General features: G+C 39.1%; 1 protein-coding gene across 3 annotated transcripts in view; it reads right to left on the reverse strand.

Moving 5' to 3' along the window:
• Positions 1–16,930, reverse strand: part of LOC138744295 (metal transporter CNNM2-like) — a 102,966-nt gene extending 86,036 nt beyond the window's left edge. The window contains exon 1 of one of the 3 annotated variants that reach the window (XM_069900192.1): positions 15,019–16,925. In XM_069900192.1, coding sequence (XP_069756293.1) covers positions 15,019–16,417 — 1,399 coding nt within the window. In that variant the 5' untranslated portion in view covers positions 16,418–16,925. Of the gene's footprint in view, positions 1–15,018 lie in introns of all 3 variants that reach the window. The other 2 variants (XM_069900190.1, XM_069900193.1) reach the window with 2 other exon arrangements.
• Between the last annotated feature and the right edge of the window lie 321 nt (positions 16,931–17,251).

Here is a 17,251-nt window from a genome sequence, read left to right on the forward strand (position 1 = left end):
TGTGGTTCCATCAGCCACGTTAGACAAAAATAAATGAGCATAAAAGCATCCTGGCAATATTCAGAAATTGCATGGTATTGAAATAATCTTAAAATCTCCAAGTTTTATGCACTTCCTAAAACAATTCAGACGAGGAGTAAAATGAAAAAGCTGCTTTCCTAATTACATTTACAGTAATTATAGCATTGCAGGAAGCAATAATCTGTTTAATGTTACCAAACCTGAAACTATAATAGTCCATCAAATTTGTGCTTTAGTTTTCTTCCAAACTTCATGAGGACCTCAAGTACTTAACTCTTTTCCCTAAAGAGCTGAGTTATTGGGATTCAACCATGCCAAAACAAAGTCAACTATTGCTAATCGATCATTCTCCTTTGTGGGACTTTGGGGAGTTGTTCAGTTGTAATGCAGAAAACATCCAAGCCAATTTGCACACAGCAAAGTACAATGAAACAAAAAGTGTAAAAGTTCATGCTGATTTTCCTTTCCAAAGCTTATAAATTGTGGAATTTCCTTGGCAATAGGAATGAGCAACTGACACTACCATAATCAAAGAAATCTAGAACACTGAGCCAATGGGAAGCTGACCAGATAAATTGTATAATTCCTTCAAAAAAATTAAAAAGTCATGATAATGAACGATGAACAGAGCACTTGCAAATTATTCCATGGTCATAATAGTAGAAGAATCAATCTAGGCATTTTTATAAAAACAAAGGATAGGGTGACTTTACCAGGATGCTGCTTGGATTTGAGGTTATGAGCCATAGAGAGCTTGGACAAATTAGTTTTTCTGGAGCTTTGAAAGCTGAGCGGAGACCTGAAAAAGTTTTTAGAAAATTATGATAGGCATAGATTGGCTAGATGGAATCTTTCTCTCAGGGTTAAAATCTCATATACCAGAGGACATACGAGGTGGTAGTGGGGAGAGTTTAAAGGAAATGAACAGGGTAAACTTTTTTTTGATAAAAGATGGCAGGTGCCTTGAATGAGCTGTCAGTGTAGTGGCAGAAGCAGATACAATAGTTGCATTTTCAAGGCATCTAGGGTGTGTATTATGTACAAGCAAATTTTTAGATTAATTTGGGCATCATGGGCCAAAAGGGCCAGTTTTTGTGGTATACCGTTCTATTTAAAATATTTTGTCTTTGCCTAATCAATTCATATTTATCCAATTCTAAAACCTATTAACTTTTCCACCACTAAAATAAATTGACCTGTAGTTGCTGAATTTATACCACTCCTGCATCTGCACACTACTGCTTCCTTTGTTGAGACAAAATGTTTCACCTTCTTTGCTAAAGGCTAATGAAAACTACACCACTGGAAAACATTTTTAACCAGAATGGTGACAACACAGACCTCAAGGAGAAGATTCACAAACTGAAAAATGCTTTTAATGTAAGGTTGGGTAAACATTGAAGGAGAAAAGAATATGTTCCATTAAAGAAAATTGCATAAAGCTTTTGTAAAGCATAAAATCTAGTGTGGATCAGAGGTCCATTTCTGCATTATAAGCAAGGAAATTAAAGGGTAAAGGTAAAATAAAATTATTAAAAATCCTACATTGGTGTCTTTATTCACCAGCAAATGTGCAATTGGCTCCATCTCATTCTTTTATCTTTGTCCACTAAGATAATAAACAATAAAACTTTAACTTGAGATAACAGATTTCTGGAGCCAATTAGAGAGCGGTATCTGATTATTAGAGCTCATAGAAAAAGAAAAATCAAAATTGTTAAATATTCAATTATCCTCTTCTGATGTGCTAATCCTGAGGACCAAATGTGCACATTAAGGCACAATTGTAAATACACAATACAAATAAAACTTGAAACTTATCAAGATGATCAACAGTTGGATTGAGCAACATTGCATGCCAAAACATACAAAAGACCCAATTCTTAAAATTTCAGCAGTTACATTTTTGTATTTCAAACCCTCATGCTATTCGTCAGTACATCTTGATGGCTCAAGTTATTATAAATCAATAGAGTATTTTTTAAGCATAAAAATCCCAGACTTTATTTTATCTTATAACAGAACTTGAAAAATAAGAGAGATTATGCTATGCTGTTCAGATTCAAAGGAGGAAAGAAACTGCAAGAATTCTTACAGTCCACTTATCTTTGGGTACATCAGAGTTCAATTTAAATTCCAGATTGTCAATAGGCAACTTAACTGTTGCACTCTGTATTGTTCATTGAACTCCATACAAAAATGTTAGTCTAGAAAAAAAATCTTGTGTAGTATCATCATTTCACATGAGCATATTTATAAATTGCACTCTTTTGGCATTGTCAATTTCATAATTAAAAGAAAATTGTACCAGTGATGACACCCATTCTGTCTGTAATTGTACTTTTAATGGTATTAGTAATTCCAAATTGGTTTGACGAACTTTTCACTTTATAGTTATGTTCCTTTACAAAGCCTTTCAATGGACTACCCTGACCTAGTGATACTGCACAAATCCAAGTTTCAAATTTCCTTACATTTTGTATCATACATATTATTTTGTCTAAATTTGTATTCTTGTCTTTGTTCCATTTGGTTCTTTATTTACTGAGGTTTTCTTTTGCACTGACATTTATCCAATACAATATTTTGGTTTCCAGCCTTGCCAAAGCAACACCACACTTGCTTCCAAGTCAGTGATTTGTACACTTAATGGCTAACCCAAAAATATAGGAGTACAATCAAGTTCATACTTCAACATATTACTGCCCTTGAATGAGGCAATTTATAGCCTGTTCATTCAGTTATTTTCCTTATGTTAAAATGATTACATATTAAACTATTTAAATTGGCAGTATGACCCAAAATCACAAAATGGTACTATGTCGATATAAATTATGTGCAACTTGCATATAATTTGAAATAAAGCAACGATCACTTAGGAGTTGTGAAATCACGATCCATATCTGAGGGAGAAATTCAATTTTGCACAGGAATCAATCACTTCAGAAAACAATGTACATTTATATTTTAGAAATATGTGTCAGCCTAACAGAAATAAAGACTCAAATCATCAGATTACTGAGTGCATTTAATTAAACCATCTTCCACAACAAACTGAACTTGGTGTAAACATCACAAGAATTATTGATTATTAAAAGGTTCCAGATAAATAATCATTATGCAGCACATACTTGCAAGCATTTCTGTTGCTGTTAAATGGCAAAGTAAAGATAGTTACTGGAGTAAAATTTGCCATATTTACCTGTCCTATCATGCCAGCTGGGATGGCTTGGAATGCAATCAATGACCTACCATCCTACAGAAGAAACATGCTTGCACGGCCAATCCTGAAACTTTCTTGCAGCATCAACCACCTTTTATCAATTGCCTTGAAATCTCAAAGTCTCTGAAATTATTGAAAAAGCCCAACAAAGATTACAGATGCTGGATCCTTGAGCAAAGAAGACAAATGTCAGATTCATGGGCATAAATGGTAAATCAACAATTTGAGACCAGGCTCTTTTTTGAGACTAAAGTATGAACAGGTGATAGCAAGTATACTAAGAAGCTGGGGAGTGCCTGAGAACTGATAGAATATTAGTCAAAAGGTGGGAGAGGTAGAGACAGGTAGAGGGTGAGACTCCTGGGTGGGAAGTTCTAGAGAAAAGCAACAGAAGGTAAAGAAGAAATGGTGGAACCAGAAAGAGGATGGGTTTAAACAATATTAGAAAAAAAATCAATGCTCATGTCATTAGGCTTAAGGCTGTTCAAGATGTGTTCTTCACCCTAGCAGGTACGAGGCCAAAGACAGACTGTGTGGGAATGCTGCAAGGAATTTAATTCGAGCTTAGACCCACAGTCAGAGTGCAGCTGTTTGGCAAACCAGTCACCCAATTAGCATTTGGTCTCACTGACATAGAAGAGGCCACACTGAATGCAGTAGACGAGGTTGGATGATGTGCATTGTTTCCATGTTGTTTTTTTGTTTGATCCCAAAAGTAGTGTTACTTTTCAAATATCTATCCATTTTTCCTTCATGTTTGGTAAACTATTGTGTTCCTGTCTCTCCCATGGTAGAGCCACAAGTGAAATCCTCAACAACCAGAATTTCCATTTATACATAGCATCCTAATGTGTCACTGGTTAGTAACAAAACTTGACACTGTACCACTGATAAATGACCAAATATTTGGTCCAAATGTAGATTTTAAAATGTCTTAAAAGAAGAAACAAGAGATGTAGAAGCAAATTTTAGAGATGGAATTCCAGATCCTGGACATTGACAGCTGAAGGCAATGATGGAGCAGTTAAATTTGTGGAGGTGTCAAAAAATATTATTTAAAGGCAATTCATTTCTAATCATCTACAATCTCTCAACAGTAATCAATAATGAACCATATTATTCTATTTACTGTTCAAGCTTTACAAGACCATCTCTAATCTAATTTAATTGAGTTTGGTGACATCTTTCAGTTTTCACACTGGAATAACTTCCAGCTCTACTTGGCCACTGTTTTGCTTAGCATCTCTATAGTTGGCAAACAAAGAACTGCTGAAGGAACTCAGCAGTTCAGACAGCATCTATGCATAGAAATGGTGAATGTTTTGGGTGTGAACCCTTCATCAAGATTAAGATAGAATAAGTGTAATTACATACATATGGAGGAAAAAGTGGCCCAAATGTTATTGATTATAGGACAGGTAGATAGACATGTTGGAGGTGGAGAGAAAGTTAGAGAAAAAGTACAGGAGTTGGTAAAGATGGGGACTGGAATCAGATGGGTTAAGGGTTACTTAAAATTGGAAATAATCATGCCCGTTAGAATTAAAACTGTCTAGAAAAGTGGTTCTGAACCTTTTTCTTTCCACTCACATACCACTTTAAGTAATCCCTATACCATCAGTGCTCTGTGATTATTAAGGGATTACTTAAGGCAGTATGTGAGTGGGAAGGGAAGGTTGACCCAATTATCACTGAAATATTTTGCTTGAGAAAAATTATCATTGGCCTATTTCCTTTGGAGCTATGAAACCATGCACATAACGAGTCAATTAGGTACAATTAAAACAGTGGTTTTTAAACTTTTTCTTTCCACCCACATACCACCTTAAATAATCCCTTACAAATCAGAGGACCTATGGCATAAGGAATACTTACGGAGTATGTGAGGGGAAAGAAAAAAGTTGAGAACGAGTAGTCTAGAAGGAATATGGTATATTCTCCCTCGTTTATGTCTAACCTCATCCTGACAATGGATGAGATACGAACAGACATTTTTTGCTCAAGATTTCAGCATTTGCAGCTTTTGAGTTTCTGCACCTCTATAGTTAGATTCCAATTCTTTTTTTTTAAACTTTATTTAGTATTTTTTCAATTAAAAATAAACAGACTTTTACAGAATAAGTAGTCTAATAATAAAACAATAAAACAAACCCATCCCTTCCCCCCCTCCCACAACAGATCCCTTAAGGGAAGTATTAAAAATAAAAAACATTCAGTAATTTACAATATTACTATATTCATATTCTTCATATAAGGTGTCCACATCTTAACAAAAAAAAACATAATGATCATGTAAATTGTATGTTATTTTCTCCATATAGATACACGACTTCAACTCATGATGCCATCGAGCTACATTTAACTCCGCTTCATCTTTCCAAGACGTAGCAATACATTTATGAGCAACTGTCAATGTTAGACGAATAAATGCTGTCTGAAACTTATCCAACCCCAAGTCCACTAACGGAGTAAAATAACCTCACAAAAAAATTTTGGATCTAAAGGAAATTGAATTTTAAACAAATTTTGAAGAAGATTCCTAATTTTAAACCAGAAAAGAATGAACTTTATCACAAAACCAAACAGAAGGTAGAAACGTTCCAACACATAATCCACACCTCAAACTCAAATCTGAATTACTAAATCCATATTTTTTCAGGGGTTAAATATAACTGATGCAAAAAATTATAATGAACCATACTATATCTTACATTAATTCATTTAGTCAACCCATCATAACACATATTTTCCCGATCCACCTGACTAATCTCACAATTTAAATCATGCTCCCATTTAATCTTAGGTGTATCTAAAAAAATGTTAACCATTGTATCTTGTAATAATGCAGACATTTCTGATATAAAATCTTTATCTGAAAAATAAGAAACCATAAATTCAAATTTAGTTAACAGAAATTTTCATTTCTCTTCCAAAATTATCTTTCACTAATGCCCTAATTTGATAATAAACAGAGAATTCTCTAAAATCCCAAATTTCTCTTTAAGCTGATTAAATGATAAAAAATTTACCTTCTTTAAAACAATCCTGCCATCTTTTTATTCCTTTAATCCACCAATCTTCTAAAACTCTATTATTCAATGAAAAAGGAATCAATTTATTTTGATATATTGGGGTTTGAACTGATAAAACTACCTTTTGATCCTATTAATATTCCTTTTAGTCCAAATTTCCAATAAATGTTTCAAAATTGGTCCATTATATTTCTGTAGTAAGACAGTATTCTATTTAAATACAAAATGATGGGGACAAAGTTCCAATATCGCAGCCAATTCCACCCTAGCCCAACTAAGAGGGTTCGAAATATCTAACATATGATTAATAAATCTTAATTGAGCTGCTTCATAATAATTTTAAAAATTAGGTAATTGCAAAGCTCCCAAAGCATACTGCCAGGTTAATTTATGCATCTTAGATTCCAATCCTGATCTCCAATGCTATCTGCATTATGTTTGCACATTCTCACTGTAATTGCATGCCTTTCACCAAACACTTTTGTTTGCAAAGATTTGCAGATGGCAAGTTAATTGGCCATCATCAATTAGCTACTGTGCAAGTGAGCAGAAGAATGTGGATGGTTGATGGGAACGTGGGGGCAAATGGGTGGGGAAAATTACTGGGAAAAAAGATTGCTCAGTGAGCCAGCATGGACATAATAGACCAAAATAACCTTCTCACTCATAAGGAAATGTGATAAATATGATAAACATTCCACTCCAGATAAGTCAACAGTTCATGAACATTTAGGATGATAAACAACTGACAAATGCTTGCCAAGAACACCTCTGTAGTTACCTGCCTCAAGATGAACTTGATAACTTTCAATCTCTGGACTCTATTTCTCCACAACCAAGATGACCCAGTTCCATCCCTGTGATATTGTACACCTTTACTTCTCTTACAGGCTAAAATATGCCAATACTTTCTGGATGAGACTTCCATTTGCCACCAAAACTTCAGCCCAACATTAACAGTGCTACCAGCATTCTATTTTGTACAGTCATCTTTCATCCTTCAATCTTCACTTTTCTGCATCAGAAAAGCCAATCCCAAAAAAAAAACATCCAAATTTCTCATCCTTGTGTTTAAAATCCTTCAGCAGCATTGATTTCCATCTCTCTAAACACCTCATCGCTTCACTAATCCACTCCTCAAAGTGTTTCTCTAGAAGTGTATAATCATAACTAAATTCGGGCACATCTTAAATTAATCTTCATTTGATTCAGACTTGAACTAATTACCAGAACTGTATCACCATTTCAAGTGACCCAATTATTCATTTCACTCTGTTTCTATTCAATTTTCTTTGTAGCTAATTTTTATTTACTATTTTTGAATGTCTACAAGTTTTTGACACGAGTTTTAGGAAACGCTTCAATTTTCAGATTAAAGAAGTTTACATTCCGCTGATTCTTCCCTTATTGTGGTATTTCTTCATATCACTAATGTATACATAATATAGGTTTATAATGTTATCAACTTAATAACAGATGAACTTACTTGAACTTCCAGATTACCTAGTTTGAACCTACACTGACTGAACTATTATAATTCTAATTATCTATGATTGAGAACTAAATGTTGACATTTTTCTGTTGAGTATTACTCAATCTGATTATTTCTAGAGTGGCAATTAAGTACATCTTTAATGTCCTATGTTACTTACAATAAAAAAGTGTATTTTTGTTTGTATCTGCTTCATCCTGAAATGAAATGACTAAAATGCATTGCTTTCCTTGTCAGTGTTCGAGGACATAATTGAAATTTGACCAACTCGAGCATAATTTACTTTTTTAAAAACTGGCACTTAATGTTCCAGCTTTGAAATTGAACATGTCTCACCCATTTACATCTTACTATTGATTAATGAATAAGTGCCCCTTACCTGAAAACTTAATAGAAATTTCACTTGAACCAAACAACATCCTTGAACCTTTGTCAACAAATTTTAGGGACACCTTTAATACTGATCCTCTACTTGTTTATAAACTTGCAGAATGTAACATTGTTAAACAAATATAACTGACTATTTAGCTCAAAAGATACAAATGTTGGTCAAGTTCCTTCTTAACAATTAGCTCCATTTTTAAAATGGATATATTCAGTTACTTTATTTTTGCATTATTCACAATAGCCACTACCTACCATTTAAGGGAACATTTAAATCTACCCATCTAGGCTATCTTTATTTCAATTTGATCCAAATATTAAATGCAAAGAATTTGTCTAGTCTACTACACTGAATATCTCTTCAATTTTTTATATTAGCAACACTCACAAAGGATTAAACAGGCAAATCCATTGATTCCATGACAAACTTGATGACCATCAAAATATTAAAACATGCCAGAACATCTTGCACTTCTGAGTGAGGGGGAAGCAATGAGCTCCAATGGCCCTTGCTGGAAATCCACTTAATTATATACGAGGAGATCAAAATTGGCGAGACTAAGACTCAGAAGCTCTTTAATCAATCAAGATCATGGACATTTATGGCACATAATCATTTGGTCCACTGTATCCAAGTCAATCAATGACTGAGTATCTAGATTAATCCCATTTTCCAGTTGTTGACCTGCAGCTTTGTTAGTTTTGACTCAAGTGCGCATCCAGGTTTTTTTTAATGTGGTTACGGCATCCATCTTAGTCACCCTTCCTCACATGAACTTGAGTTGAGAGAAATAGGTACATTCCTGTTAACCTTCTCTGGGTTGGTCAATATTTAATGCACAAGTATTAAAATCACTTGTCAATCTATTCTCAAGAACATTGACTGGCCATTCTACTATAATTTTGCAAAAATCTTTAGACATTTTACCTGAACCCTTTCTGCTGCCATCATCTCTGTCCTGTAGTGTAGCAATCTGCATGCAATGTTCTAGCTATGACCCGTTTTTATGCAGTTAAAATTTGACCTCACTGCTCTGCACTCCTGTCTTGCTCAATCAAAGCAAATAAATCATGTACTTTTTCATTACCTTAACTACCTGACCTGCTACCTTTTTCAGGGATCTGTTAACATGCATTCCAAGATCCCTTTGTTCTTCTACATTTCTTAGATTCCCACCATTCCCTTGCCTAGCCTACCTCAAAAGGCATTACATCACACCTTTTGCAACTGATTTCCATTTGCCATTTATGTACCTATCTGATAAGTCCACTGATATCTTCCTATAACCTAGCAACTTCCTTCCCATGAATCATTTGTCCAATTTCGACAATCAAACTTCTTATGCAGGGATATGGCCCAAATTATTTATCCACAACATTAATTAATTGAAATCTTCATTATCTGTGCCATTTACATAAAACATTAGTTAAAAAGGGGAAAAAAAGGAAATTTAAAAAATCAATTCAAAAATTGTACACTTAAAGAAACATTTCCCATGTAATTATTGTGTACTTGTCAGAATGTAATCAGAATGCTAGGATTGATTCTTTTGACACTGCAAAGATTTGACTGAACAAAGAAGCATAGGAAAGACTGCATAGGCCAAATACACTACTGATAAAATGAGAGGGGAAATAATAACCAGCCTGCACAACATATTGGAACAGATCATTTTTAATTAAAGCTTCACTTAAAATAGTTAATAAAAGGATATAAACATCAAGATGCTATAAATCACAGACTAAATGAAACATCTGTTTCAGGATCCCTCGGACACTAGAAAAACAGAATTCTGGAAGAACTTCGAGTCCTTCTGTAAAGGACAAAATGTATACGTTAACATTCTGTTTGAAGCCCTGTATCACGACTGAGAGGCAGACTTTTTTTTTTTAGTTCCAGTATCCAGCAGCTGCTATTTTGCCTTCATTCTGACACTGGTTACTCCTCACTGACAATTTTTAAGAAAACTCATCTAGTCATCCTACTTACAAATTTCAACGACATGATGAACAAAATAAAGTGTGAATTCAAACATCAACTGAAAGAAGAAACCAAAGGCCAGGTTCTCTGGTTTTCAATGCTTTGATAAATAGTTTCAAAAAGGATCTCAAATGGTACATGGGTACTGCAGCCACTTTCTGGATAAGTGGTAAATTAAATTCTGATCAAACAAGGCATACAGAGGCTTATGAACCTTGAAATGAATTTATAAAGCTGTGTCAGCTCTTCAAAAAGGTGGAATGCAGAATGACCTGGCAAGCAAATTAACAGAGGATTTTAAAAAATAATCAGAGTACAGTTACGGTTCTCAAGAACCTAGAATTACAATATTGCACATAAATGATTTAAAGGAACTATCTGATATTTTCCTTCTTGGAGAATTACAATGTTATTGCAAGAACAAAATGGATCAGAGTCAGATATTTTGATATTAACATATCAAACGGTGGACACTGACGAAATTGGTCCAATTCAAATGGGTAACTCCCTCTTAAAACTGGATTTTGGTGCACGAGAACATTTGACTCCCAAGTTCAGATACAATCTGATGTGCTGGACACATGACTTTGGTTGATACTTCATAAGGCATGCTGCGTTGCACTGAGATGAAAACTGTTAACGTTAAACCCGGGCACTAATTGCTTTCTCAGTTGGACATGGGGAAAAAAACTGCTGGAAAAAGTCAGAAGGTCAAGCGGCTTACATCTGGGGGAAAAAAAAGTCATGTTTCAGGTTGAGGACCTGCATCAGGATGAAAGAAAGAGTTCTCTCCAAAATGCATTTCAATAGTTATCCCTCAAGTCAAAATAATTAAAGAACATACATCTCCCTACCATTTGCAGGACCTTATGAACAAATCATCTAAACATATAACCATTTACAGAGCAGAAACAGGCCATGTTGGCCTTTCGAGTCCGCACCGGTTCACTGATTTTGTGAGCCCTCTTCAGGCATTGGTCCTGGTCGATCTTCATTCAATAACGATGGGCGAATTCAATGCAGGTGGAATCAGGTAATAGCAAAACTATGTGCAAACAGATTGGCTGTCTGTGTACCAAAAATAGTAAAACTTGACGAAATCGATCCCTCTTTTGTTGTGACAGGATCACATTGATCCATTGGCTGCAGACACTTCATGAGGAGATTCGGTACATCACCAAATGTGTGGGGGTGTCAATGCACAGGCAACAGAGCGTTGTACTGGAAACATGGGAAGCAGGTCTTATGAGGCAAGGTGAATAGAGCTGGGACTTTTCTCTCTGGAGTGTAGAAGGATGAGAGGAGACTTGATGGAGGTCGACAAGGTTCTGAGAGGCATAGATAGGGTGGATGGCAGTGCCTGTTTACCAGATCAATTCTAGTGTTTCTCATAGTAATTACAATGATTGAACTTCTGAAGTGCTGGAAACACAGGTAGAATCCACAATTGCTGATTTTGCTGGAATAATGAAAGGCTCAAAGCAAAGTCTTTTTTTTAAGTAAAGGAGAAAAATACATTAGGTTTCTTCTTCAGTTCAAACCAATGACAATGCCTTTATCAAGGTCACCTAATTAGGCTAAAATATTAATTATCACTCCTCTTAACCCAAAATCTAAACCTGTAACAATAAGCCTGCATACTCACAGTGCTACCCAGAGGAATAGCCAAAGTTATTTCATGCAGTAACATGTGGAACAAAATCACTACAGATATTCTGAATAATCAACTAATCTGGATAGGTCAAGGTGGCAAATAATCCCCATTACAAAACTTTTGGCGTTGGATTTACAATTCAGACAGTTGACCAGTGGAATGTGTAGACCTGTCTCCACTCCATCAGTGAAGATTGACCCAGTCTCACTAAAAGCATCCATCAGCTTCAAAAATTGCTTCCCAATTCAAAGCTTGACAATAACATACCACAATGAGCTGGTAAAAATGAATTAATACTTTTTCATTACTTTTAAACTCCAAATCATACAAAGATCTTCCAGCAACATTTCCTGTACACAATGAGCTGTTTCTGTGGCAGAAAACTGGAGCAGTTAACAAGTACAATTGCAGCTCAACTCACAAGTGATTACTGCAAGATCATAAAACATCATGACACAAACAATCCACTATTGACACACTTATGGGTCACATACCTGTCAAAGATGGTGAAAAGTGACCTCCACCCACCATTGACGAGGCATTGTGCATCCTTTCTAGGATATAACTGCTAGCATTGCTCCCTCCACAAAATTTCCCCACCCCTTAGTGGCTTGAAGCCAAGGGGGAAGAAGAAGATCCCAACACCTCAAAGCCAAAACATTATTAGAAACTAAATTCCACCATTGCCTCACATTTGACCATGCAAGAAAAATCCTTAACCCTATTGATGAACTGTGCTCTTTAACACAAAGCATCTCTGAAAGAGTTCTAATGTATGTATACATTTAAAAGTATTCTTGAAATAACAATACGACTCTATTCGATCCACGAGAAGCCTTAAAATATTGGTGGAAAGACAATGTCTACTGCATCATGCAATAATTGGGAAAAAAATGATACAAATAAACCCATTTTTTTTTTTTTTTAAATGGGTTAAACCACAAATTACAAGGGAACATATATGCAATTTCATCTAAAGAATGCTGCAAAACTGCATTTTTGGCCCCATGAATAAAACTGGTAGCTGATTCTTGTTGCAACTCTGAACTTTTGTCTTGAGAACATCTTACAACAGTACTTGCAAGCAATGTATTTTTGATATTTAAATTACATGTTCCTCACAAAAGTGAAGAAACAGTTCCAAAATGCAAGGTTTTTTTTACATTTTATTTTATTCATTCATTTCAGAAAGGGATGGCCATTTCAAATTTTGCTTCCTTTCACTTCTGCACCAACTCATTCCTCAGCTCAAATCTCAGAGTTTGGTAGATACCAATTCCAAATCAATGACAGTCAGCAACTATCCATGAGATATTACATTTGTAAGCTTCATTCATTCCACCCAAAATCAATGACATTTCGACATATTAAGAATCTAGAAGTGGATTTCAACTACAAACTACCATGAATATGTGGATTTTTCCACAACATACAAATAAGGATAAAAACTGCAGACTCATCTATCATTCATAGATATCTTTGTTAGCAATGACTTAAGACTTTTAAAGGCTACTTGCTAAACGAGGTTGAGAGCTTTGCAGCAAATTTTTCATTAAATCCAATGAAAGTGAGCAATGCAATCTTACTACATCTACAGAATTGAATTTTAAAGCAGACTTGGTTTATAAAATGCTGACAAATGGATGGTATAACCAGTTGGCAGTCAGTAGACTCCAGTAACATCCAATTCTGCATGCAATTAGAACATAGAGCATTACAAGCACAGTACAGCTCCTTCCTTGATGTTGTGCCGACCCATATATTCCTACCAAAAAAAAAGAAAAAAGTACTAAACTCTTTCTACCTTATAACCCTCTGTTTTTCTTTCATCCATGTGCCTGTCTAAGAGTCTCTTAAATACGCCTAATATTTCAGCCTCCACCATCATCCCTGGCAAGGCATTCCACAACTCTGTATACAAAAAGAAACTTACCCTTGATGTCTCTACAAAACTTCCCTCCCTTCACTTTGTAGACATGTTCCCTGGTGTTTGCTATTACTGCTCTGGGGAAAAGATGCCGACTGTCTACCTTACATATAACTCTCAGAATCTTGTACACCTCGATTGTCTCCTTCTTCGCTCCAAAGTCCCAGCTCTGCTAACATTGCCTCTTAAGACTTATTTTCCAATTCAAGAAACATCCCAGGAAATCTCCTCTGCACCTTCTCCACAGCTTCCACATCCTTTCGATAATGAGATGACCAGAACTGAACACAATACTCCAAGTGTGGTTTCACCAGGGATTTGTAGTTGTAACATGACCTCTCGACTCTTGAACTCAATCCCCCCCCCATTAATGAAGACCAACATCCCAAACACCTTCTTAACTACCCCTCAACCTGCATGGCAACCATAGATTTGGACCCCAAGGTCCCTCTGTTCTTCCACACTGTTAAGTATCTGACCTTCCAAAATATATCACCCCACAGTTACCCAGATTGAATTCCACCTGCCATTTTCCCGCCCAACTCGGCATCCTGTCTATATCCTTTTGTATCCGCTTCTTTATCTAGGTCATTTATAAAAATCACAAAGAGCAGGAATCCCAAAACAGATCCCTGTGGAACTCCAATTGGTTTCACAAATTGCTCTTGGACATTTCCAAAGCAATTTAAGATTTAGAACGTAGGCTACAGGCTGATGAACAATGGTGTTGCACATTCACAAAACATCACCTTGAAATTATAGGAGAAAAATTAAGATTAAAAGCATTCTGTAGGCTTTCCAGTGGTTCTCAACTTTTTTTCTTTTCATTCACATACCACTTTAAGTAATCCCTTACTATCCACAGAGCACCAATGGGATCCTTACGACAGTATAGGTGCTCTGCACTTACTATAGGATCACTTGCCATATAGGCTCTGTGGTTAGTAAACGGTTACTCAAGGTAGTATGTGAGTGGGGGAAGAAGATTGAGAAACACTGGTTTAGACTCAATCCTCGTCAGCGCTGTCCAAACACAATCTTAACTTAGGAAAAAGATATCCATGAGGCATTTATAGGAATCTATGGGCAGAGTTTCGTTGCGCATCGGAAAAAGGGGAAACATTTTCCACAAACAAATGTGCAACCACTCACGTAACCCAAATATTTTACTGGGCGACGGAGCTGTTATACAGGGTTGACAATATAACTGAGGGATAGGTGGGGGGGGGAGGGAGAGGGAAGGGGGGTGGGGGGGGGGGGAAAGAAAGGGTTCAAATGTGAGGATTTGATCGAAACCATCCCACCTTTCTTAAATTCTTCCAGCATCGCATCCAGCTTGGTGTCGTTAAAAACAAAATGCAAGGGGTGGTTGTAAAATTTGGTGATGGTCTTCAGAGGAGTGCAGTCGTCGGGGTCCACGAAGGCCAGGTCTTTGACAAAGAGCAGGTCGACGATGTTCGAGCGCTCGCCCTCGTAGACGGGGATGCGGGTGTAGCCGCTCTCCATGATTTCGGACATGGTGTTGAAGTCCAGGATCGCCTCGCAGGCGATCATGAAGCAGTCCCGCAGCGGGGTCATCACATCCTCCACCGTCTTGGTGCGGAGCTCCAGCGCGCCCTGGATGATGTTGAGCTCCTCCTTGACCAGGTCGTTGTAGGGGTCGGTGACCCGCAGCATCTCCAGCAGCTTCTCGCGGTTGTACACCGTGCCGATCTCCTGGCCCAGGATCACGTCGAGCAGCCGGCTGACCGGATAGGAGGCGGGGAAGGTGAGCAGCATGAAGAACTTGGTGAGTGCGATGGTGTTGGCGCCCACAGCCAGGCCGTGCCGGGAGCAGATGGCCTGCGGCACGATCTCGCCGAAGATGACGATGCCGACGGTGGAAACGACCACGGCCACCACGCCGGAGCCAGCGATGTCGTCCAGCAGGATGGTGAGGGTGGTGTTGACCAGCACGTTGCCCAGCAGCAGCGAGCACAGCAGGTAGTTGCCCTGGCGCCGCACCGGCTCGATGCGCTTGGCGTAGTTCTTCTCCTTGTCCGTGCCGCAGTTCTGCACGATGCGCAGCTCCATGGGGTCGAGCGCCATCAGGCCCAGGTTCAGGCCGCTGAACATGCCCGACAGGCAGAGCAGCACGCCGATGAAGATGACTTGCAGCCAGAAAGGGAGCAGGAACTTCCGCTCCTCCACCACCACCACCATGGTGTCCTCGGCGTCGTGATACAGCCAGTCGGCCGGCTCGGGCGCCCGGCCCGCCGCCGTGCACAGGTAGTAAGCTTTGGTCTTCTCCGTCTTCCTCAGCGGCTTGATCTCCATCTCGATCACCCCCGTGCCCCGGCGGCTCACCGCGACGCCGGGCAGCACCACGATGTCCGAGGTGCGCACGCCGCACGGGTCGAAGGCGCCGCCCGCCGCCGCCGCCGTGCGCCGGTGCTCGGTGAAACCGATGCGGCTCCAGGTGCTGTTGTCGATGTGGCGGCCGTAGAGCCGCAGGCGGACCCGGGTGCGTTCGCTCACCCGCACCACGCCTCCCCCCATGCTCGTCACGTCGTCCGTGTCCTCCAACCTCAGGCCGATGATGACCGTGCCGGCTTCTTCCCCCTCCGCCGTCGCCTGGCAGCCCCGCAGCAGCAGGCAGCAGCAGCAGCAAGCGCCCAGGAAGAAGCCGACTCGGCCGCTGCTGCCGGCCGCCATGTTTGTCATGGAAATGGAGGCGCTGCCCCCCCCTCCCCTCACAGCGAGCGTGATGATGGTTGTTTGCACCGACGGAGGGGAGGGGGGGTTGGGGGGGGGTCACATCTAATAATCAGTGTCTTTCATTATAGTCTCTGCGCCGACATAACAAGCCTTTTCCCCCACCCCCCCCCCCCCCCCCCGTTTAGTATTAATGGCTATTCTCCTGCCCGGCCCATCCGTCCGCCCTTCCCCTCACGCCAGCCAGCTCGCGCTCTGACTCGAACTCGGACCCCGCTCCGGCACGAGCCGCGGCCAACCGCCCCGTCCCGCCGCCACTCTTGACGGACAAGCTTCGACAGCCAATCATGTCGGCGGTGGGGGAGGACGAGAGGGCCGGCCAATGGAGGGAGGGAGGTGGGCGATTCCTGGACAGCGGTCAATCAGAAGGAGCGTCGCCTTGGGTGCACGTGGGATCCCCGCCCACCGAAGGTGAGGGTCTGTTCCTGCCGGGCTTGAGCTTCCCTATTGGCTTTGTGAGCCAGACACGTGACCGAGGACGGAGGTGGCCAATAGGAAAATAGGATTTCGGGCGACTGGAGCCAATCGGCGTGTATTTTCTTTTTTTTCTGTTGCGTGTCGGGAAACGTCAGTGTGCACGTGGGTGTGTACCTGTCAAGTCGGTGGACATCTCCGCGCTTTGCGCTGCCGCTGACGACTGGCAAGGTCTTAAAATAAAGCAATACAGCATTTATTTTTAACAACGTTTAGACAAATTAAAGCAGTTTTCCACATCGCATGCAGCAGTTTCCGTTTTTTATTCTGATTTCAGATTGATTGCCAGAGTACACACGTGACATCACA

The sequence above is a fragment of the Narcine bancroftii genome, chromosome 10, assembly GCF_036971445.1.
Source record: "Narcine bancroftii isolate sNarBan1 chromosome 10, sNarBan1.hap1, whole genome shotgun sequence".
Lineage (NCBI taxonomy): Eukaryota > Metazoa > Chordata > Chondrichthyes > Torpediniformes > Narcinidae > Narcine > Narcine bancroftii.